Source organism: Tinamus guttatus, unplaced genomic scaffold (assembly GCF_059628265.1).
Source record: "Tinamus guttatus ecotype Peru unplaced genomic scaffold, ASM5962826v1 Tinamus_guttatus_pri_ptg000305l, whole genome shotgun sequence".
Classification (NCBI taxonomy): domain Eukaryota; kingdom Metazoa; phylum Chordata; class Aves; order Tinamiformes; family Tinamidae; genus Tinamus; species Tinamus guttatus.
In genome coordinates, this window is record NW_028288839.1 from 124,419 (window position 1) to 148,976 (window position 24,558).

At 64.5% G+C, this 24,558-nt stretch overlaps 1 protein-coding gene across 1 annotated transcript; it reads right to left on the reverse strand.

Annotated features, from left to right (window-relative positions):
* Positions 1–706: 706 nt before the first annotated feature.
* On the reverse strand, positions 707–24,536 carry LOC148594060 (non-receptor tyrosine-protein kinase TYK2-like). The gene is made up of 23 exons (XM_088528170.1): positions 24,368–24,536; positions 23,247–23,370; positions 22,922–23,066; positions 22,547–22,710; positions 22,105–22,468; positions 20,786–20,947; positions 20,557–20,714; positions 20,355–20,478; positions 18,710–18,902; positions 18,512–18,618; positions 17,285–17,470; positions 14,886–14,973; positions 14,669–14,796; positions 13,740–13,875; positions 13,506–13,657; positions 13,255–13,405; positions 11,222–11,319; positions 8,260–8,452; positions 5,780–5,898; positions 4,243–4,415; positions 2,333–2,450; positions 1,663–1,773; positions 707–851 (listed from the first exon to the last, which is right to left on the reverse strand). Exons 1-23 carry the CDS (start codon positions 24,534–24,536, stop codon positions 717–719), a joined length of 3,498 nt encoding a protein of 1,165 aa, XP_088384296.1. The 3' UTR covers positions 707–716.
* Between the last annotated feature and the right edge of the window lie 22 nt (positions 24,537–24,558).

Below are 24,558 nucleotides of genomic sequence, written 5' to 3' on the forward strand. Positions count from 1 at the left end.
CAGCGTCGCGCCAGGATTCCGGACGGTCCCGCCGAGATTCCGGACGGTCCTGCCGGGTTTCCAGAGGGCCAGGCTGGGATCCCAGAGGGTCCTGCCGGGATTCCCGAGGATCCCCCTGGGATTCCAGAGGGTCCCGCTGGGATTCCTGAAGGTCTTCCTGGGCTTCCCAAGGATCCCGCCGTGATTCCAAAGGGTCCCGCCGGGATCCCGCAGCATCGTGCCAGGATCCCAGAGGATCCTGCTGGGATTCCTGAAGGTCCTGCCGGGCTTCCCGAGTATCCCGCCGGAATTCCTGAAGGTCTTCCCATGATTCCCGAGGATCCCACCGGCATTCCCGAAGGTCTTCCCAGGATTCCTGAGGATCCCGCTGGGATTCCCGAAGGTCCCGCCGGGATTCCTGAAGGTCCTGCCGGGATTCCCGAGGCTCCCGCCGTGATTCCCAAAGGTCTTCCCGGGATTCCCAAGGATCCCACCGGGATTCCCGAAGGTCTTCCCAGGATTCCTGAGGATCCCGCTGGGATTCCCAAAGGTCCCGCCGGGATTCCCGAAGGTCCTGCCGTGATTCCTGAAGGTCTTCCCGGGATTCCCGAGGCTCCCGCCGGGATTCCCAAAGGTCTTCCCGGAATTCCCGAGGGTCCCGCTGGGATTCCCGAAGGTCCCGCCCTGATTCCCGAAGGTCTTCCCGGAATTCCCGAGGCTCCCGCCGGGATCCGGGCTCAGCAGACGCTGAACACGGAAGGCGCCTGTGCCCGGTACTTGTCCGCGAAGGCCTTGAGCACCGGGATCAGGTTCCGGAATGCCGGCCGGAACGAGGCCTCCGCTTCCCAGCAGTTCTTCATGAGCCGGTAAATCTGGGAAGGAGGCAGGAAACGCCGGGAAGGGCCCCGAGGAATCCCTGGATGCGGCCGGATCCCATGGGATCCGCTCCCAAGGTGGGAGCCCGAGAGCCAGGGCAGCTCCGTCCCTCATCCCGGGATTTGGCCGCCCTTGGGATGCGGGAAACCCATGGGATGGGGAGGGATGCGGGAAATCTATGGGATGCCCGTGGGATGTGGGAAAGCTGCGGGATGGGGAGGGATGCGGGATGTGGGATATCCATGGGATGGGGAGGGATGTGGGATGCGGAATACCCATGGGATGCAGAGGGATGCGGGATACCCGCGGGACGGAGCCCCAGGATTCCCGGGATGTGGAGGAGGCCTCGGGAGCTGCAGCGGCTGCATCCCTGCTCCATTCCCAGATCCCACGGGATGATCCCGCTCCATTCCCGGATCCCGCGGGATGATCCCACTCATTCCCGGATCCCGCGGGACGATCCCGGCTCTGTTCCCGGATCCCGCGGGACGATCCCGGCTCCATTCCCGGATCCCGCGGGACGATCCCGGCTCCATTCCCGGATCCCGCGGGACGATCCTGGCTCATTCCCGGATCCCGTGGGACGATCCCCGCTCCGCTCCCGCCATCCCGCTCCATCCCCGCTCCGTTCCCGCTCCATTCCCGGATCCCACGGGATCCTCCCAGCTCCATTCCCGGATCCCGCGGGACGATCCCAGCTCCGTTTCCGGATCCCGCGGGACGATCCCGCTCTGTTCCCGGATCCCGCGGGATCCTCCCGGCTCCGTTCCCGCCATCCCACGGGACGATCCCTCGGGATCCGCTCACCTCGGCCGGACAATCCCGCGGCGGCGGCAGCCGCTTCCCACATTCCAGCAGCTCCACGAGCCGGAGCAGAGTCATCTGGCCCTGCACCGGGCCCAGCAGCTCCAGGAACTTCTGCGGGAACGGGAATGGGAATGGGAACGGGAATGGGAATGGGAATGGGAATGGGAATGGGAGCGGGAATGGGAATGGGAGCAGGAACGGGGCTGGCGGCACCATTCCCGACCGCGCTTCCCACGCACTTCCCTCCCCACCCATTTCCCACCCGTTCCCCTCCTGTTTCCTGTTTCCGCTCCCTTCCCATTTCCCGTTCCCTGCTCCGCATTCCTGGCTCCTGCTTCCCATTCTCCATTTGCCATTCCCGGTTCCCGCGTTCCCTTGTCCCCGTTTCCCCGTTCCCATTTCCCTGTTCCTGCGTTCCTGTTCCCATGTTCCTGTGTTCTTGTTTCCCGTGTTCCTGTTTCCCCATTCCCTGTTTCCCTGTGTTTCCCGGTATTCCCGGTATTCCCGTACCGCGGGCGGGCTCTGCTCCGGCCGGCACCGCGTCACCAGCTCGTACAGGGTCACTCCGAACGTTCCCATTTCCCCGTGTTTCCCGGTATTCCCGTCATTCCCAGTATTCCCGTCATTCCCGTCATTCCCGACATTCCCGGCATTCCCGGTATTCCTGTACCGCGGGCGGGCTCTGCTCCGGCCGGCACCGCGTCACCAGCTCGTACAGGGTCACCCCGAAGGCCCAAACGTCGGAGCCGAACGAGAACTTGGACTCGCGGAGACACTCGCTGGCGAACCTGCGGGAACGCCGCCGGGAATGCCGCCGGGAACGCCGCCGGGAACGCCGCCGCTTCCGGGAATGCTTCCGGGAATGCTTCCGGAACCGCTTCCGCTTCCGGGGCCGCTTCCGCTTCCACCCGTGTTTCCACTTCCGCACCCACTTCCCCCGTATCCGCTTCCTTCCCCACTCACTTCCCACCCACTTCCCGCTCACTCTGGTGCTTCCTGCTCCCTTCCCGCCCTGTTCCCATTCCCACTCCCTTCCCATTCCCATTCCCGTTCCCATTCCCATCCCCATCCCCGTTCCCATCCCCATTCCTGTTCCCATTCCCACTCCCTTCCCCATTCCCATTCCCATTCCCGTTTCCGTTCCCATCCCCGTTCCCATTCCCGGTATTCCCGGCATTCCCGGTATTCCCATTCCCGGCATTCCCGGTATTCCCGCTCACCAGAACACGGGGCTGTCCCCGTCCTCCCGCACCCTGTAGTAGTCGCTGCCCTCGGGGCCGTTCCCGTTCCCGTTCCCATTCCCATTCCCGTCCCCGTTCCCATTCCCGCTCCATTCCCATTCCCATTCCCGGTATTCGCGGCGTTCCTGGCGTTCCCGCTCACCAGAACACAGGGCTGTCTCCATCCTCCCGCACCCTGTAGTAGTCGCTGCCCTCGGGGATGGCCGTTCCCATCCCCGTTCCCATCCCCGTTCCCATTCCCGCTCCATCCCCATTCCCAGCATTCCCAGCATTCCCGGTATTCCCGGCATTCCCGGCGTTCCCGCTCACCAGAACACGGGGCTGTCCCCGTCCTCGCACACCCTGTAGTAGTCGCTGCCCTCGGGGCCGTTCCCGTTCCCATTCCCATCCCCATTCCCATTCCCGGTATTCCCGGCATTCCCGGTATTCCCGGCGTTCCCGCTCACCAGAACACAGGACTGTCTCCATCCTCGCACACCCTGTAGTAGTCGCTGCCCTCGGGATGGCCGTTCCCATTCCCATCCCCATTCCCACTCCATCCCCATCCCCATCCCCGTTCCCATTCCCGGTATTCCCGGCATTCCCGGCGTTCCCGCTCACCAGAACACAGGGCTGTCCCCGTCCTCCCGCACCCGGTAGTAGTCGCTGCCCTCGGGGACGCCCGTTCCCATTCCCGATATTCCCGTTCCCATTCCCGGTATTCCCATTCCCGGTATTCCCGGTATTCCCGCTCACCAGAACACGGGGCTGTCCCCATCCTCGCACACCCTGTAGTAGTCGCTGCCCCCGGGACGCCCGTTCCCGTTCCCATTCCCATTCCCATTCCCATTCCATTCCTGTTCCCGTTCCCATCCCCATCCCCATTCCCGGCATTCCCGGTATTCCCAGCGTTCCCGCTCACCAGAACACGGGGCTGTCTCCATCCTCCCGCACCCTGTAGTAGTCGCTGCCCCCGGGGACGCCCGTTCCCGTTCCCATCCCCGTTCCTATTCCCGGTATTCCCGGTATTCCCGGCGTTCCCGCTCACCAGAACACAGGACTGTCTCCGTCCTCCCGCACCCTGTAGTAGTCGCTGCCCTCGGGGCCGTTCCCGTTCCCATCCCTATCCCCATTCCCATTCCCATTCCCGGTATTCCCGGCATTCCTGGCGTTCCCGCTCACCAGAACACAGGGCTGTCTCCATCCTCCCGCACCCTGTAGTAGTCGCTGCCCTCGGGATGGCCATTCCCATTCCCATCCCCATTCCCACTCCATCCCCATCCCCGTTCCCATTCCCGTTCCCATTCCCGGTATTCCCGGCGTTCCCGGCATTCCCGGTATTCCCGGCGTTCCCGCTCACCAGAACACAGGACTGTCCCCGTCCTCCCGCACCCTGTAGTAGTCGCTGCCCTCGGGCACCGTCTTGGCCAGCCCGAAGTCCCCGATCTTGACCAGGGCCTCGTTCTCCAGCAGGACGTTCCGGGCGGCCAAGTCGCGGTGGATGTAACGGAGGGAGTGCAGGTACGCCATGCCCTGCCCCACACGTGAGACAGACCCACAAGTGAGCGCGACCCATAAGTGAGACAGACCCACACATTGACACCACCAGGTTGTGGTGGATGTAACGGAGGGAGTGCAGGTACGCCATGCCCTGCCCCATAAGTGAGCAGGACCCATAAGTGAGACAGACCCACAAGTGAGACAGACCCACAAGTGAGCAGGACCCACACGTCACTGTGTGCTCTGGACCCACACGTTCACAACACCAGGTCACGGTGGATGTAACGGAGGGAGTGCAGGTACGCCATGCCCTGCCCCACAAGTGAGCGCGACCCATAAGTGAACCGGACCCATAAGTGAGCGGGACCCACAAGTGAGTGCGACCCACAAGTGACCCTGCCCCACAAGTGAGCCGGACCCACATGTGAGTGGGACCCACAAGTGACTCTGCCCAACAAGTGAGCAGGACCCACAAGTGAGCGCGACCCACAAGTGAGACAGACCCACAAGTGAGACAGACCCACAAGTGAGTGCGACCCACAAGTGACCCTGCCCCACAAGTGAGCCGGACCCACATGTGAGTGGGACCCACAAGTGAGCGGGACCCACAAGTGAGCGGGACCCACAAGTGACCCTGCCCCACAAGTGACCCTGCCCCATAAGTGAGCAGGACCCACACATTCACACCTCCAGGTCACAGTGGATGTAGCGCAGGGAGTGCAGGTACGCCATGCCCTGCCCCACAAGTGAGCGCGACCCACAAGTGAACCGGACCCACAAGTGAGCGGGACCCATAAGTGACCCTGCCCCATAAGTGAGCCGGACCCACACGTGAGCTGGACCCACAAGTGAGCGCGACCCACAAGTGAGCGCGACCCACACATCCTCCAGCCCCACACATTTACTGTGCTCCAGCCCCACATGAGCCGGACCCACACATTCACTGTGTGCCAGCCCCACACATGTTCGCATCACCAGGTCACGGTGGATGTAGCGCAGGGAGTGCAGGTACGCCATGCCCTGCCCCACAAGTGAGCCGGACCCATAAGTGCGCCGGACCCACAAGTGAGCGGGACCCATAAGTGAGCGGGACCCATAAGTGAGCCGAACCCACACGTGAGCCGGACCCACACGTGAGCCGGACCCACACATTCAGTGTGAGCGGGACCCACATGTGAGCGGGACCCACACGTGAGCTGGACCCACACGTGAGTGCGACCCACAAGTGAGCGGGACCCATAAGTGACCCTGCCCCACAAGTGACCCCGCCCCACAAGTGAGCGGGACCCACAAGTGAGCGGGACCCACACATCCACTGTGTGCTCCAGCCCCACACCCGCTCCAGCCCCACACGTCCCTGTGCTCCAGCCCCCCACGCGCCCCCCACGTCCCCCTACCTCGCAGATCTGCTGTGCGAACAGCAGCAGCCGCGCCAGCCCCACGCTGTGCCGGGGCAGGTAGTCGCGCAGGCTGCCGAGCGGGACGTACTCCATGACGAGCTGCAGCCCCGCGGCGCCTGCGGGACGGGATCCGTCATCCCGGAATCCCGGAATCCCAGAATCCCAAAATCCCGGAATCCCAAAATCCCAAAATCCCGGAATCCCTAAGGCTGGACGGGACCTCTAGGGATCACCCAGTCCAACCCCTGCACACGCAGGGTCACCCAGAGCACGTGGCACAGGGCTGCGTCCAAGCGGGTTTGAAGATCTCCAGAGAAGGAGACTCCACAACCTCTCTGGGCAGCCTGTTCCAGGGCTCTGGCACCCTCAATGTTAGGAATTTTTCCTTAAGTTCCTGTGGAACTTTTGATGCTTCCGTTTGTGGCCGTTTCCTCTTGTCCTATCGCTCTCCACCAGTGCAAAGAGGCCGCCCCATCCTCCTCACTGCCTCCCTTGAGGTACCTACAGACCCTGCTCAGGTCCCCTCTCAGCCTTCTCTTCTCCAGCTGAACAGGCCCAGCTCCCTCAGCCTCTCCTCATAGGGCAGATGTTCCAGGCCCCTGATCATCCTCGTAGCCCTGCGCTGGCCTCTCTGCAGCAGCTCCACGTCCCTCTTGTCCTGGGGAGCCCAGAACTGGACACAGTGCTCCAGATGTGGACACTGTGCTCCAGATGTGGACATGATGCTCCAGAACTGGACACAATGCTCCAGATGTGGACACAATACTCCAGATGTGGACACCGTGCTCCAGAACTGGAGACAATGCTCCAGATGTGGACACAGTGCTCCAGATGTGGACACAGTGCTCCAGATGTGGACACAATACTCCAGATGTGGACACGGTGCTCCAGATGTGGACACAATAGTCCAGATGTGGACACAATAGTCCAGATGTGGACACAGTGCTCCAGAACTGGACACAATAGTCCAGATGTGGACACAACGCTCCAAATGTGGACAAAATACTCCAGAACTGGACACGGTGCTCCAGATGTGGACACGGTGCTCCAGATGTGGACACGGTGCTCCAGATGTGGCCTCCCCAGGGCTCCATGGAGGGGCCGGATCCCCTGGACCGGCTGGAGACACCTGGGTTGACCTGTTGGACGGAGGGACCCGGGTGTCATTGGGGGGGTGACAGGGTGACCACGAGGGGGGTCCCCAATGGGATCCGGGGGGACGTTCGGAGGACATGGAGCACATGGAGGACGCAGGGCACGGAGGACACGGAGGACATGGAGGACACGGAGGACACGGAGGACACGGAGGACACAGAGGACATGGAGCACACGGAGGACATGGAGCACACGGAGGACGCAGGACATGGAGGACACGGAGGACACGGAGGACACAGAGGACATGGAGCACACGGAGGACATGGAGCGCACGGAGGACATGGAGCACATGGAGGACGCAGGACATGGAGGACATGGAGGACACGGAGGACACGGAGGACATGGAGCACACGGAGGACATGGAGCACACGGAGGACATGGAGCGCACGGAGGACATGGAGCACATGGAGGACGCAGGACATGGAGGACATGGAGGACACGGAGGACACGGAGGACACGGAGCACACGGAGGACATGGAGCGCATGGAGGACGCAGGGCATTGAGGACATGGAGGACACGGAGGACACGGAGGACACAGAGGACACAGAGGACATGGAGCGCACGGAGGACGTGGAGCACACGGAGGATGTGGAGCGCATGGATGATGTGGAGGACATGGAGCACATGGGGGACATGGAGGACAGAGTGCATGGAACGCATGGAGAACATGGAGCACACGGAGGACATGGAGGATGTGGAGAGCATGGAGGACGCGGAGGACACGGAGGACATGGAGGACACAGAGGACATGGAGCACATGGAGGATGTGGAGAGCATGGAGGACGCAGAGGACACGGAGGACATGGAGGACATGGAGGACACGGACACGGAGTGCATGGAACACTCCGGCAGGTCCAGGGGATCCGGCCCCTCTGCTCAGCCCTGGGGAGGCCACATCTGGAGCGTCGAGGCCACATCTGGAGCACTGTGTCCACGTTGGGAGCATCACGTCCACGTCTGGAGCGTCGTGTCCATTCTGGAGCACCGTGTCTATAGGTACCTCAAGGGAGGCAGTGAGGAGGATGGGGCGGCCTCTTTGCACTGGTGGAGAGCGATAGGACAAGAGGAAACGGCCACAAACGGAAGCACCAAAAGTTCCACAGGAACTTCAGGAAAAATTCCTAACATTGAGGGTGCCGGAGCCCTGGAACAGGCTGCCCAGAGAGGTTGTGGAGTCTCCTTCTCTGGAGACCTTCAACCCCGCTTGGACGCAGCCCTGTGCTCTGGGTGACCCTGCGTGTGCAGGAGGTTGGACTAGATGATCCCTAGAGGTCCCTTCCCACCCGGATCGCCCGGATCCCGCGGGATCCGTCCCGCTCACCCTGCTCGCCGCAGCAGCCCTTGTACTTGACGATGTGCTCGTGGTACAGGGTCCGCAGGATGGCCACCTCGCGGCGCCACGCGGCCACCAGCCCCGGGCTGCAGCCGCCCTTGAGGGCCTTCACGGCCACCAGCTCCCCCGTGCCGTCGTTGCCCGGGTCGTAGCGGTAGAGGCCCACGCGGCCGAAGTGGCCCTGGGGAGGACAAGGAGGATGTGGAGGACGCGGAGAGCGTGGAGGACGCGGAGGACATGGAGGACGTGGAGGACGTGGAGGACAAGGAGGATGTGGAGGACAAGGAGGACGTGGAGGACGTGGAGCGCGTGGAGGACATGGAGGACATGGAGGACGCGGAGGACGTGGAGGACGCGGAGGATGTGGAGCGCGTGGAGGACGTGGAGGACATGGAGGACGTGGAGGACATGGAGGACGTGGAGGACATGGAGTACGCGGAGGACACAGAGGGCACGGAGGATGTGGAGCGCGTGGAGGACGTGGAGGACAAGGAGGACGTGGAGGATGTGGAGCACATGGAGGACGCGGAGGACACGGAGGACGTGGAGCGCATGGAGGACGTGGAGGACGTGGAGGATGTGGAGCACATGGAGGACGCGGAGGACATGGAGTGCATGGAGCACATGGGGGACATGGAGGATGCGGAGAGCATGGAGGACGCAGAGGACATGGAGGACATGGAGGATGCGGAGGACACGGAGTGCATGGAACGCGTGGAGGACGTGGAGGGCATGGAGGACGTGGAGGGCATGGAGGACGTGGAGCGCATAGAGTGCATGGAACACACAGAGGGCATGGAGCACATGGAGGACGCAGAGGACATGGGGGACACGGAGGACACGGAGCGCACGGAGGACATGGAGAACATGGAACGTGCGGAGGACGCGGAGAGCATGGAGCGTATGGAGGACGCGGAGGAGACGGAGTGCATGGAACGCATGGAGGACGTGGAGAGCGCGGAGGACGTGGAGAGCGCGGAGGACGTGGAGGACGTGGAGGGCACGGAGGACGCGGAAGACATGGAGGACGCAGAGAGCACAGAGCGCACGGAGGACACGGAGTGCATGGAGCACATGGAGGACGTGGAGTACATGGAGTGCACGGAGGACATGAAGCGCACGGAGGACGTGGAGGATGCGGAGGGCACGGAGGACATGGAGTGCATGGAACACGTAGAGGACGTGGAGGACATGGAGGCCACGGAGAACATGGAGCACATGGAGGACGCAGAGGGCACAGAGGACGTGGAGCGCATAGAGTGCATGGAACACACAGAGGGCATGGAGCGCATGGAGGACGCAGAGTGCATGGAGTGCATGGAACGTACGGAGGACATGGAGCACATGGAGGATGCGGAGCGCATGGAGGACACGGGGGACGTGGAGTGCATGGAGGACATGGAGGGCATGGAGGACACGGAGGGCATGGAGGACATGAAGCGCACGGAGGATGCGGAGGGCACGGAGGACATGGGGGACGTGGAGTGCATGGAGGACACAGAGAACGTGGAGTGCATGGAACGTGCGGAGAATGTGGAACGCACGGAGGACATGGAGCGCATGGACTGCATGGAACGTGCAGAGGACATGGAGCGCATGGAAGACGTGGAGAGTGCGGAGCGTGCGGAGGACACAGAGTGCAGGGAGTGCATGGAACGCGCAGGGAACGTGCAGTGCACACAGGATGTGGAGAGCATGGAGGACACGGAGGACGCAGAGAGTACAGAGCACGTGGAGCGCACAGAGGACACGGAGGAAGCGGAGGACACAGCGCACGGAGGACGTGGAGAGCGCAGAGGACATGGAGGACGCACAGCGCATGAAGTGCACGGAACGCGCGGAGGACGTGGAGTGCATGGAGGACACGGAGAGCATGGAGAGCACGGAGAACACAGAATGCACGGGGTGCACAGAACACGCGGAGGACGCAGAGAGCGTGGAGGACACATAGCACGTGGACGACACAGAGTGTGCGGAGTCCATGGAGGCCGTGGAGGACGCAGAGAGCGCGGAGCACACGGAGCACATGGAATGCACAGAGGATGCAGAGCGTGTGGAGGACACAGAGCATGTGGAAGCCGTGGAGAGCATGGAGGCCGCGGAGAATGTGGAGCGCGCGGAGGATCTGGAGGACACGGAGGACGTGGAGAGCACAGAGCACGCAGAGTGCACAGAGCACACGGAGGCCATGGGGCACACGGAGCGCATGGAGGCCACGGAGCGCATGGAGCGCACGGAGCACACGGAGTGCATGGAGGCCACGGAGTGCATGGAGCGCACGAAGGCCGCGGAGCACATGGAGGCCATGGGGCACACGGAGCACACGGAGAGCACGGAGGCTGCAGAGCACATGAAGCGCATGGAGGACGTGGAGCGCACGGAGGCCATGGGGCACACGGAGCACACGGAGAGCACGGAGGCCGCGGAGCACATGGAGCGCATGGAGGACGTGGAGCTCACGGAACACATGAAGTGCATGGAGGACGTGGAGCGCACGGAGCACATGGAGCGCGTGGAGGCCATGGGGCACACGGAGCACATGGAGGCCGCGGAGCACATGGAGGCCGCGGAGCACACGGAGGCCATGGGGCACACGGAGCGCATGGAGGCCACGGAGCACACGGAGGCCATGGGGCACACGGAGCGCATGGAGGCCGCGGAGCACATGGAGCGCACGAAGGCCATGGAGCACACGGAGAGCACGGAGGCCGCGGAGCACATGGAGCGCATGGAGGACGTGGAGCTCACGGAGCACATGGAGCGCGTGGAGGCCATGGGGCACACGGAGCACATGGAGCACACGGAGGCCGCGGAGCACACGGAGCATATGGAGTGCACGGAGGCCATGGGGCACACGGGGCACACGAAGGCCGCGGAGCACATGGAGCACATGGAGCACACGGAGCACACGGAGCACATGGAGCGCACGGAGGCCGCGGAGGCCGCTGACCTCTCCCAGGTCGCGGATCTTCTTCAGGTAGCGCCTCTGGAACACGGAGGGGTCGGGCAGGGGCAGCGCGGGCGGCACCGACGTGACGGCGGCCAGGGCTGTGGGGACAGGGCCATGGAGCCGCGTCCGGACCGCATCCCGGAACCGCATCCCGGAACCGCATCCCACATCCCGCACCGCATCCTGCACCGCATCCGCACCACATCCCAGAACCGCATCCCACGCTGCATCCCGGACCCGCATCCTGCACCGCATCCTGGACCCGCATCCCGCATCCCGGACCCGCATCCCGGACCCGCATCCCACATCCCACACCACATCCTGCACCGCATCCGCACCACATCCCGGAACCGCATCCTGGACTGCATCCCGCACCGCATCCCAGACCCGCATCCCGGACCCGCATCCCGCATCCCGGACCTGCATCCTGCACCGCATCCTGGACCCGCATCCCGCACCGTATCCCGCACCGCATCCTGGACCCGCATCCCAGACCCGCATCCCACACCGCATCCCGCACCGCATTCCGGACTGCATCCCGCACCCGCACCCCACACCGCATCCCGCACCCTCATCCCGGACACTCATCCCGGACCCGCATCCCAGGCCTTTATCCCGGGCCCTCATCCCGCCCGCTCATCCCAGGCTCATCCCGCCACTTATCCCGGGTCCTTATCCTGCATGCTCATCCCACCCGCTCATCCCACCCGCTCATCCCACCCGCTCATCCCGGGTCCTTATCCCACTCGCTCGCTCCACGCTCTTATCCCGTGCACTTATCTCCAATACTCTATCCCACTCGCTTATCCCGCCCGCTCCATGTGCTTATCCCACTCCTTCGCCCTGCGCGCTTATCCCACCCGCTTATCCCGGGCCCTTATCCCACCCACTTATCCCGGGCCCTTATCCCGCCCGCTCGCTCCACGTGCTCATCCCATGCAGTTATCCCGCACGCTCATCCCACTCACTCATTCCACACTTATCCCGCTCATTCCACACCCTTATCCCGCTCATTCCACGCTCTTATCCCGCTCCCTTATCCTACTCACTCGCCCCGCACACTTATCCCGCTCGCTCCATGCGCTTATCCCGCTTATCCCACTTGCTCACCCTGCTCCCTTATCCCGCTTCCTCATCCCACACACTTATCCCATGCGTTTATCCCACTCACTTATTCCGCTCACTCCATGCGCTCCATGTGCTTATCCCACTTATCCCACTTGCTCCATGCACTCATCCCATTTATCCCGCTCGCTCCATGCACTCATCCCTCTTATCCCGCTTGTTCGCCCCGCTCCCTTATCCCGTGCGTTTATCCCGCTCGCTCGCTCCCAGGCCCAGGACGCTCCCGAAGGACCGAAATCCGCAGGGAGAGGAGCCCGGGAAGGACGGGGGCAGCTCCATGGGAGCCCGGGCAGCTCCACTGGGAAGCGTGGGCAGCTTCCTTGGGAAGCGGCGTTCCCAGCGCCCTTGGGAAGCGGCGTTCCCAGCTCCACTGGGAAGCGCAGGCAGCTCCCTTGGGAAACAGCATTCCCAGCTCCCTCGGGAAGCGGCATTCCCAGCGCCCTCGGGAAGCGGCATTCCCAGTGCCCTCGGGAAGCGCGGGCAGCTCCATTGGGAAGCACGGGCAGCTCCCTTGGGAAGCGGCATTCCCAGCTCCCTTGGGAAGCGGGGGCAGTTCCCTTGGGAAGCGGCGTTCCCAGCTCCCTTGGGAAGCGGCGTTCCCAGCTCCCTTGGGAAGCGGCGTTCCCAGCTCCCTCGGGAAGCCGCGTTCCCAGCTCCCTCGGGAAGCGGCGTTCCCAGCTCCCTTGGGAAGCGCGGGGCAGCTCCCTTGGGAAGCGGCATTCCCAGCGCCCTCGGGAAGCGGCGTTCCCAGCTCCCTTGGGAAGCGCGGGGCAGCTCCCTTGGGAAGCGGCATTCCCAGCGCCCTCGGGAAGCGGCGTTCCCAGCTCCCTCGGGAAGCGGCGTTCCCAGCTCCCTCGGGAAGCGGCGTTCCCAGCTCCCTCGGGAAGCGGCATTCCCAGCGCCCTCACCGTGCGGCTGCAGCCGCGTGAGATCCCGCAGGACGGTCCGGAAGGACGGCCGCATTCCCGGGCTGTATTCCAGGCACCGGCCCACGAGCGCCGCCAGCTCCTTGCACGCCGGCTCCGGAAGCCGGTGCCGCTTCTCGTAGAAACGCTCCTTCTGCGGGACGGCATTCCCGGAGCTCGCGCGGGACGGCATTCCCGGAGCCCGCGCGGGACCTCGGGAAGCGCCTCCGGAGGCTCCCGCTTCCCGGCCTCACCTCGGCCGGCGCGCGCTCCTTGAGCGGGACGGCGCCGTCGAAGCAGATTTCCAGGAGCGTCGTCCCGAAGCTCCACTTATCCGCCGCCGGGCTGGGGCTTCCCGCATCCCGCACGCATTCCGGAGCGATCCAGGGGATCCGCTCGGCGCGCTCTGCGGCGCCGCGGCCGGGAAGAGCGGGATGAACGCGCGGGATAAGGGAGCGGGATAAGAGGGAGCGGGAGCCTCCGGATACCTTCCCGGGAGAGCACGGAGCAGCCGACGCCGGGATCGCTGAGCTTGGCGAAGGGCGGCGTTCCGTCTTCCAGGCCCCGGCGCGCCAGAAGGACATTCCTGGCGCACACGTTCCCGTGCACCAGGTTCTTGTCCTCCTGCGGGAAGCGGTGAGGAAAAGGAGCCGGAAAACCCCCGGAAAACCCCCGGAAAATCCCTGGAAAACCCCCGGAAAACCTGGAAAATCCCTGGAAAACCTCCAGAAAACCCAGAAAATCCCTGGAAAACCCCAGAAAACCCCTGGAAAACCTGGAAAATCCCTGGAAAACCTCCGGAAAACCCGGAAAATCCCCGGAAAGCCCCCAGAAAACCTGGAAAATCCCTGGAAAACCTCCGGAAAACCCGGAAAATCCCTGGAAAACCCCTGGAAAACCCGGAAAATCTCCAGAAAACCTGGAAAATCCCTGGAAAACCTCCGGAAAACCCAGAAAATCCCTGGAAAACCCCGGAAAACCCCTGGAAAACCTAGAAAATCCCTGGAAAACCTCCGGAAAATCCTGGAAAACCCCTGGAAAACCCCCGGAAAATCCCTGGAAAACCTCCGGAAAACCCAGAAAATCCCCGGAAAACCCCCGGAAAATCCCTGGAAAACCCCCGGAAAACCCCCGGAAAACCTGGAAAATCCCTGGAAAACCCCAGAAAACCCCTGGAAAACCTGGAAAATCCCTGGAAAACCTCCGGAAAACCCAGAAAATCCTGGAAAACCTCTGGAAAACCCCTGGAAAACCTCCGGAAAACCCAGAAAATCCCCGGAAAACCCCTGGAAAACCTGGAAAATCCCTGGAAAACCTCCGGAAAACCCGGAAAATCCCTGGAAAACCCCAGAAAACCCCTGGAAAACCTGGAAAATCCCTGGAAAACCTCCGGAAAACCGGGAAAATCCCCCCTTACCAGGTAGCTGAGGGCGCTGGCCAGCTGCTTGGCCACGGTGATTTTCCAGCCCACGTCGATCCGGCCTTTTTCCTTGCGGAGCAGCACGTCCAGGGGGCCGTGCTCCACGAATTCCTCCACCATGATACCTGGGAACGCGGAGCGGGAAGTGGGATGCGCGGGTCGGAGCGGGTCGGATCGGATCGGGTCGGATCGGATCCGGCCGCTCCGTACTCACTGTCGGCGCCGCGCACGCAGACGCCGTGCACGAAGGCCACGTGCGCGTGGGACACCCGGCTCATGAGGCTGGCGGTCTCGAAGAACGCCTGCGGATGGAGCGGGATGGAGCGGGATGTGAGGACGGAGCCGGGACGCGAGGACGGAGCGCGCGGCGGGATCGGAGCGCGCGGGGGCTCCTTGGAACGCATGGGGGTCCCTGGAGCGCATGGAGGCTCCCTAGAACACGTGGACGCTCCTTGGAGCACATGGAGGCTCCTTGGAATGCGTGAGGGGTCCTTGGAGCGCATGGAGGCTCCCTGGAATACATGGGGGCTCCCTGGAGTGCGTGGAGGCTCCTCGGAGCGCATGGAGGCTCCCTGGAACATATGGAGGCTCCTCGGAGCGCATGGAGGCTCTTTGGAACATATGGAGGCTCCTTGGAGCGCATGGAGGCTCCTTGGAGCACGGGGAGGCTCCTCGGAACATATGGAGGCTCCCTGGAGCACATGGAGGCTCCTTAGAACATGTGGACGCTCCTTGGAGCGCATGGAGGCTCCCTGGAACATATGCAGGCTCCTCGGAGCGCATGGAGGCTCTTTGGAACATATGGAGGCTCCCTGGAGCACATGGAGGCTCCTTAGAACACGTGGACGCTCCTTGGAGCACGGGGAGGCTCCTCGGAACATATGGAGGCTCCCTGGAGCACATGGAGGCTCCTTAGAACACGTGGACGCTCCTTGGAGCGCGTGGGGGCTCCTTGGAACATACGGGGCTCCTCGGAGCACGCGGAGGCTCCTTGGAGCGTGTGGAGGGTCCTCAGAGAGGGCAGGGGCTCCCCTAAGGGCATAGGGGCTCCTTGGAATGCACGGAGGCTCCTTGGAGCACGTGGAGGCTCCTTGGAGCACATGGGGCTCCCCTAAGCGCATGGGGGCTCCTTGGAACATGCGGAGGCTCCTTGGAACGCATGGAGGCTCCTCGAGGAGGACAGGGGCTCCTCTAAGGGCACGGGGACTCCTTGGAACACGTGGAGGTTCCTCTAAATACATGGAGGCTCCTTGGAACACATGGGGGCTCCTCTAAGCACATGGAGGCTCCTCGGAGCACATGGAGGCTCCTTGGAGAGGGTAGGGGCTCCCCTAAGGGCATGAGAGCTCCTTAGAACACGTGGAGGCTCCCTGGAGTGCGTGGAGGCTCCCCTAAGGGCATGGGGGCTCCTTGGAACATGTGGAGGCTCCTTGGAGCAAATGGAGGCTCCTTAGAACACATGGAGGCTCCTTGGAACATGTGGAGGCTCCTCGAGGAGGACAGGAGCTCCCCTAAGGGCACGGGGACTCCTTGGAACACATGGAGGCTCCCTGGAGTGCGTGGAGGCTCCTTGGAGAGGGCAGGGGCTCCCCTAAGGGCATAGAGGCTCCTTGGAACATGTGCAGGCTCCTTGAAGCGCATGGAGGGTCCTTGGAGAGGGCAGGGTCTTTGGAGAGGGCAGGGGCTCTCCTAAGGACATGGGGGCTCCTTGGAACATGTGGAGGCTCCTTGGAGCATGTGGAGGCTCCCTGGAAGGGGCAGGGGCTCCCCGGAGCGCATGGAGGCTCCTTGGAGCACATGGAGGCTCCTTGGAGAGGGCAGGGGCTCCTCTAAGCACATGGAGGCTCCTTGGAACACGTGGAGGCTCCCTGGAACACGTGGAGGCTCCCTGGAGAGGACAGGGGCTCCCTGGAACACGTGGAGGCTCCTTGGAGAGGACAGGGGCTCCCCTAAGGGCATGGGGGCTCCTTGGGACACGTGGAGGCTCCCTGGAACACACAGAGGCTCCTTGGAGAGGGCAGGGGCTCCCCTAAGGGCACAGGGGCTCCTTGGAGCACATGGAGGCTCCTTGAAGCGCGTGGAGGCTCCTCTAAACACATGGAGGCTCCTCGGAGCACACGGAGGCTCCTCGGAGAGGGCAGGGGCTCCCCTAAGGGCATGGGCGCTCCTTGGAACACGTGGAGGCTCCTTGGAGCACAAGGAGGCTCCTTGGGACACGTGGAGGCTCCTTGGAGAGGACAGGGGCTCCCCTAAGGGCATGGGGGCTCCCTGGAGCACGTGGAGGCTCCTTGGAGCACGTGGAGGCTCCCTGGAGCGCATGGAGGCTCCTTGGAGAGGGCAGGGGCCTCCCTAAGGGCACGGGGCCTCCCTGGAGCACATGGGGGCTCCTTGGAGCACGCGGGGGCTCCTTGGAACATAGCGGGGCTCCTTGGAGCACGTGGGGGCTCCCCTAAGGGCATGGAGGCTCCTTGGAGCACGTGGAGGCTCCTTGGAACACGTGGAGGCTCCTTGGAGAGGACAGGGGCTCCCCGGAACATGTGGAGGCTCCTCAGACCACGTGGGGCCCCCCCAAACCCCCCGTGTCCCCCCCAAACCCCGGTCCCCGGCGCTCACCAGGGCGACGTCCCTGTGCCCGGGGTCCAGCACCTTGAGCACCACGCGCAGCTCCCGCCCGTTGTTGTTCCGCTCCGCCGGGAAGCTCCCGGCCTCGGGATCGGGATCAGGATCGGAGCCGTCGGAGGCCACGCGCAGGAGCCCCTCGAAGATGTTGGTGCGGGTGCCCTGGCCCAGGTGGGCGCGCTGCGGGACGGAGCGGGATGGAGATGGGAGCGGGATGGAACCGGGAACGGGAGCTGGATGGGAGGCCCGGGGAGCGGGATGGAGCTGGGAGCGGGATCAGGATGGAGCCGGCAGCGGGATGGAGACGGCACCAGGATCAGGATGGAGCCGGCGCGGGGAGCGGGATGGAGCTGGGATGGAGCCAGGAGCGGGATGGAGCTGGGAGCGGGAGCGGGATGGAGCCGGGAGCGGGACGGAGGCAGGAGCGGGATGGGAGGCCCGGGGAGCGGGACGGAGGAGGCATAGGGAGCGGGACGGAGCCGGGAGTGGGATGGAGCCAGTGCCAGGAGCAGGATGGAGCCGGGAGTGGGATGGAGCCAGCACTGGGAGCGGGATGGAGCCGGGAGCAGGAGCAGGACGGAGCCGGGAGCGGGACGGAGCCGGCACGGGGAGCGGGATGGAGCCGGGAGCGGGACAGAACCGGGAGCGGGACGGAGCCGGCACCGGGAGCGGGATGGAGCCGGGAGCGGGATGGGGGGCCCGGGGAGCGGGACGGAGGAGGCACAGGGAGCGGGACGGAACCGGCAGTGGGATGGAGCCAGCGCCAGGAGCGGGATCAGAGCCAGCGCGGGGAGCGGGATTGGAGGCACAGGAAAAGGGATGGACAACACGGAGAGCGGGATCAATGGCACCGGGAGTGGGATGGGAGCCGGCACTGGGAACAGAAGGAGTGGCACAGGGAACACAACCGGAGCCGGTGTGGGGAGCGGGATCGGCAGCCAGGAGAGCGGGATTGGAGCCGGCACGGGGAGCGGGAAGGGCGGCGCAGGGAGCGGGATGGAGCCGGCACCGGGATGGGCAGTGTGGAGAGCAGGATCGGAGCCGGCACCGGGAGCGGGATGGAGTCGGCGCAGGAAGCCAGACGGGCGGCACAGGAGAGTGGGATCGGAGCCAGCACGGGGAGCGGGATCAGCGGCGCGGGGAACGGGATCGGCACCCCGGACAGCGGGATCGGCGCTCCGGGCAGCGGGATCGGCGCTCCGGACAGCGGGATGGCCCCACCTGCGTGATCTCGTCCTTGCGGATCCGATGGAAGCAGAGCTGCGTGAGCTGGAGCATCTCCCTGGCATCGTCCTGCGCCGCGCGCGCCACCAGCAGGTCGGAAAGCTCTGCGGGAATGCCGGATAACCGGGAATGCCGCGTGGATACCCATCCACGGATACCCCATCCCGCCGATCCCGGCGATCCCGCGGATCCCACCTCCCGGCTTGGGCGGGCAGCAGCGCCGCACGGTGAAGGTGTCGTCTCCGGATCGGAGCGCGCAGCCCTTGAGCGCGTCCAGGAGATCCCGGAGCGTCGGGAATTCCCGATCCCAGCCCTCCAGCACGAAGCCGCCGCCTTTTTGCTGGATGCGGAACTGGCGGTACTTGAGGGCGCCCGGCGCTCCGGAGCCCTGCGGAATGCCGAGGGTGGCGGATGAGCGAGCGGGACGCGGCGTTCCAGAGGAACGCGGCATTCCGGAGCCCCATGGAATGCCGAGGGCACCGGATGAGCGAGTGGGATACGGCACTCCGGAGGGACGCAGCATTCCGGAGCCCCATGGAATGCAGAGGGCACCGGATGAGCGAGTGGGATACGGCGCTCCGGAGGGACGCGGCATTCCGGAGCCCCATGGAACGCCGAGGGCACCGGATGACCGAGCGGGACGCGGCGTTCCGGAGGGACGCGGCATTCCGGAGCCCCATGGAATGCAGAGGGCACCGGATGAGCGAGCGGGACGCGGCGTTCCGGAGGGACGCGGCATTCCGGAGCCCCATGGAATGCAGAGGGCACCGGATGAGCGTGTGGGATACGGCGCTCCGGAGGGACGCGGCATTCCGGAGCCCCACGGAATGCGGAACGCGTTGGACAAGTGAGCGGAACACGGCGCTCCGAACGGCCCCGGCATTCCGGAGCCGAACGGGAGGGTGTTGGATGAGTGAGTGGGATGCGGAGCTCCGGAGCGCCCTGGATGAGCGAGCGGGATGCGGCGCTCCGGAGGGCTCCGGCATTCCGGAGCCGAAGGCGGAGGGTGTTGGATGAGTGAGCGGGACACGGCGCTCCGGAGGGCTCCGGACAAGCAAGCGGGATGCAGTGATCCGGAGGGACGTGGAATTCCGGAGCCCCGCGGAACACGAAGGGCCCTGGACGAGCATGCGGAATGCGGCGCTCCAGAGGGATGCAGCATTCCAGAGCCCCACAGAACACGGAAGGCCCCAGACGAGCAAGTGGGATGCAGCACTCCGGAGGAACGCGGAATTCCGGAGCCCGAGGAACGCGGAGCGCGTCGGACAAGCAAGCGGGACGCGGCGCTCCAGAGGGCCCCGGCATTCCGGAGCCGAACGCGGAGGGTGTCGGATGAGCGAGCGGAACACGGAGGGCACTGGATGAGCGTGCGGGATGCAGCGCTCCGGAGGAACGCGGAATTCCAGAGCCCCACGGAATGCAGAGCGTGTTGGACAAGTGTGCGGGACACGGCGTCCGGATGAGCGTCCGGAATGCGGCGCTCCGGAAGGATGCAGCGTTCCGGAGCCGCACAGAACACGGAGGGCCCCGGATGAGCGTCCGGGATGCGGCGCTCCGGAAGGATGCGGCGTTCCGGAGCGCTACAGAACATGGAAGGCCGCGGAACAGCGTGCGGGATGCGGCGCTCCGGAGGAATGCGGAATTCCGGAGCCCCACGGAATACAGAGCGCGTTGGACGAGCGAGTGGGACACGGCGCTCCAGAAGGCGCCGGATGAGCGTCCGGGATGCGGCGCTCCGGAAGGATGCGGCGTTCCGGAGCCGCACAGAACACGGAGGGCCCCGGATGCGCGTGCGGGACGCGGCGCTCTGGAAGCTCCCGGCATTCCCGCGGGTCCGTACCTCCTGCGGGCTCCGCTTGGCCACGGCCAGGATGATCCGGTGGAAATCCAGGACGCTCCAGCGGAGCGCGTAGATCCCGTCCTCCTGCTCCTCCCGCCGCAGCTTGGCCAGGACAAATTCCTCCCTGGAAGCGCCCAGCGCTCCGGAGGAGCCCATGGAAGCGGCGCGCGTTCCCGGCGCGCTTCCCGAATTCCCGGCTTACCGCATGGGCCCGTGGATTCCGTGGAAAAGGCTCAGGATGAGGCGCGGAGGGGCCACGTCGTGACACAGATAATGGCTGGAATCGGCCGTGAGCCGGAAATATCCGTCCAGGAGCGACACCAGGGATAGGGCACCGGAGCGGGACGGGAGCAGCAGATCCTGCGGGAAGCGCGCGGTGCCGGCGGCGTTCCCGGCGCGCGCTCCGGCGCCGCGGGAACGCCGCTCCTCACCAGGCAGCCGTTGTCCTGCCGGTGGATGCGGACCCGGGAATGCTCCAGGACCACGTGCGTGATGGCGCGGAAGTCGCAGAACGGGATCCACGGAGCCGCGCGCTTCCCGGGCGCCTCCTCCCGCCGGGATCGCCGCCCGCGCTGGGAGCCGCTCTCGGCGTCCTGCGGGAAGGAGGCGGCCTCATCCCGCCGTTCCCGAGCCGCGGCCTGGATCCCGGGAGCGAGCGGGATCAATCCGGGCTCCTTCCCAACTCCCAGGAAGGAGTGGGATCAATCCGGCTCCCGGGAGCGAGCGGGATCAATCCAGGCTCTTTCCCGCCTCCCCGGAGTGAGTGGGACCAGTCTGGCTCCCGGGAGCAAGCGAGATCCGGGATCAATCCGGCTCCCGGGAGGGAGCGAGCGGGACCAATCCGGATCAATCCGGGCTCCCGGGATCGCGCGGGACCAATCCGGCTCCCGAGAGCGAGGGGGGCCAATCCGGATCAATCCGGCTCCCGGGATCGCGCGGGACCAATCCGGATCAATCCAGCTCCCGGGAGCGAGTGGGATCAATCCGGGTTCCCGGGAGGGAGCAGGATCAATCCGGATCAATCCAGCTCCCAGGAGCGAGCGGGATCAATCCGGGCTCCTTCCCAGCTCCCGGGAGCCAGCGGGATCAATCCGGATCAATCCAGCTCCCAGGAGCGAGCGGGATCAATCCGGGTTCCTTCCCAGCTCCCGGGAGAGAGCGGGATCAATCGGGATCAATCCGGGCTCCCGGGAGCGAGCGGGGCCAATCCAGATCAATCCATCTCCCGGGAGCGAGTGGGATCAATCCAGGCTCCTTCCCGGCTCCCGGGAGCAAGCGGGATGAATCCGGATCAATCCGGCTCCTGTCAGCGAGCAGGATCAATCCAGATCAATCCGGCTCCCGGGAGCGAGCGGGGCCAATGCGGATCAATCCGGGCTCCCAAGAGTGAGCGGGATCAATCCAGGCTCCTTCCCGTCTCCCGGGATCAATCCGGATCAATCCAGATCAATCCAGCTCCCAGGAGCAAGCGGGATCAATCCGGATCAATCCAGATCAATCCAGCTCCCAGGAGCGAGCGGGATCAATCCGGATCAATCCAGATCAATCCAGCTCCCAGGAGCAAGCGGGATCAATCCGGATCAATCCAGATCAATCCAGCTCCCAGGAGTGAGCGGGATCAATCCGGATCAATCCGGCTCCCGGCAGCGAGCGGGATCAATCCGGATCAATCCGTCTCCCAGGAGCGCGTGGGATGAATCCGGATCAATCCGTCTCCCAGGATCGAGCGGGATCGCGCGCTCCGACCCACCTCCGCGGCCACCGGGCGCCACTGGATCCCGCCGGTTCCGGTGACCAGGACCTCGTGCGTGGCCGGGCGGTCGCCCGGAGCCGCCGCGGGATCGGCATTCCCGGCGCGCGGCTCCGCGGCCCCTTCGGAAGCGGCGTCCAGGGAAAGCGCCGGGAAGAGCTCGGCTCCGAAGCGCGGCGCCAGCTGCTCCAGCGTGGCCACGTACTTGTACATGACGTCCCGCTCCGAGAGCTTCCCGGCTCCCACCGTGTGCCGCTGGAAGCGCCGCACGAAATTCCGGAATACGCTCCTCATCCGGAATCGCGTCACGTAGCTGTTCTGCCGGAGCTGCCGGCGGAAGGAGCGCGGGATGCAATCCTGGAAGCTGCCACGAGAAGGAAAAGCCGCTCAGGAAGGATGCGGCGCTGCCGGGAATGCCGGAGCCGCTTCCCGGGATTCCCACCTGCATTTCCGGGCCGCTTCTTCCAGGGAAATGCCCTTCTTGAGGGCCAGGTGGGAAAGATGGAGCACGGCCATTCCCAAGCTTTCGTTCTGGAAGCGCTGGACTTCCTGCTCCGTGTGCAGATCCCGCAGCGAGACCACGTCGTGGATAAAATCATATTTTCCCTATGGAAAAAAAAATCAATAAATGGGAATTACACGGAAGGGAAAAGCTTCCCAATCCGGCTCCAGTGGGACAACACTTTCCCGATGCTCCCAGTGTTCCGGTTGGGACAAAAAGACATGGGAAGAGGCCCTGAGGTGGACATGCTCCGGGCTCCTTCCCAAGCCATGATCCCACTTTTCCCGGCTTTTCCCGGGATGCGGCACCCGGTACCTGCTCGAAGAGGTACTCGAAGGACGACTTGTCCAGCAGGGCCCCTCCGGGAATCCGCTCATCCGGGGAATCCGCCGGCTTCGGAGCGTTCCGGAACACGGCCGGCTCCTTCTCGCTCAGCCCGTGCCAGTTACGGAAGTAGAACCTGCGGAGCGGGAACGGGAGCGGGAATTCCGGGCGGCTTCCCAACGGAGCCGGCAGCCTCCGAGGGAGCTGCGCGTTTCCAGGCCATTCCCATGGAAAAGCGGGTATTCCCACGGCGAAGCCGGGTATTCCCACGGCGAAGCCGGGTATTCCCGGCGCTCCGGCCCGGCATTCCGCTCACCTCATCCGGAAGAGCAGGTTGAGGCTGGTGTCTTTTCCAATGTGGAATACGTGGTTGGGCGGGAGCCAGATCCGGCTCTGGGCGTCGTAGAGGCCGAAGAGGCTGTAGCAGAGCGGCGTGATTCCTGCCGGGAACGCCGAGCCGTGAGCGCCTTCCCGGAATGCCGGGATAACCGCCGCGTTCCGGGATAACCCGCGCGGCCGTGCGCTCCGAGCGGGACCGCGCAGAGCCTGGGGAGTCCGATTGGGAAGAACAGGGCATCCCAACCCGCTTCCCGGGATGGCAATTGGGAAGAACAGGGCATCCCATCCCTCTTCCTGGGATGGCAATCGGGAAGAATAGGGCATCCCATTCCGCTTCCCGGGATGGCATCCCGCTTCCCGGGATGGCAATCGGGAAGAATAGGGCATCCCATTCCGCTTCCCGGGATGGCATCCCGCTTCCCGGGATGGCAATTGGGAAGAACAGGGCATCCCATTCCGCTTCCCGGGATGGCAATTGGGAAGAACAGGGCATCCCATCCCGCTTCCTCGGATGGCATCCCACTTCCCAGGATGGCAATTGCGAAGAACAGGGCATCCCATTCCGCTTCCCGGGATGGCAATTGGGAAGAACAGGGCATCCCACCCTGCTTCCCGGGATGGCATCCCGCTTCCCAGGATGGCAATTGGGAAAAACAGGGCATCCCATCCCGCTTCCCGGGATGGCATCCCACTTCCCAGGATGGCAATTGGGAAGAACAGGGCATCCCATTCCGCTTCCCGGGATGGCAATTGGGAAAAACAGGGCATCCCATCCCACTTCCCCGGATGGCATTCCGTTTCCCGGGATGGCAATTGGGAAGAACAGGGCATCCCATCCCGCTTCCCGGGATGGCATCCCGCTTCCCAGGATGGCAATTGGGAAGAACAGGGCATCCCATCCCGCTTCCCGGGATGGCATCTCCCATCGCCCGGAAAATCCATAACCCCTGGTGCCAAAACGCTGATTTTTAAAAGCAAAATCCGCAATTTCCGGGGGTAAAAATTAAAAACAACCAGAGCGGTTTAGGTGAAAGGGAGATTTTCCCATCCTGGAATAAAACTGGGATTTTTCCCAAAAAAAACAGGGAACGTGCTGACCGAGGGCGCGCGCCACGTCGATGCAGACGTCCTCGGCGCTCAGCGTTCCGCAGGGATAGCGCCGTTCCCGCTCCTCCGCGCCGCCCCAGTGCAGCCGGATCCGCAGCCCTCCGGAGCCGCCGGCGCCGTCGGAAGCGTCCGGACGTTCCGCGCGCCGGCACAGGGACATGGCGCTCCGAGGAGCTGCGGGA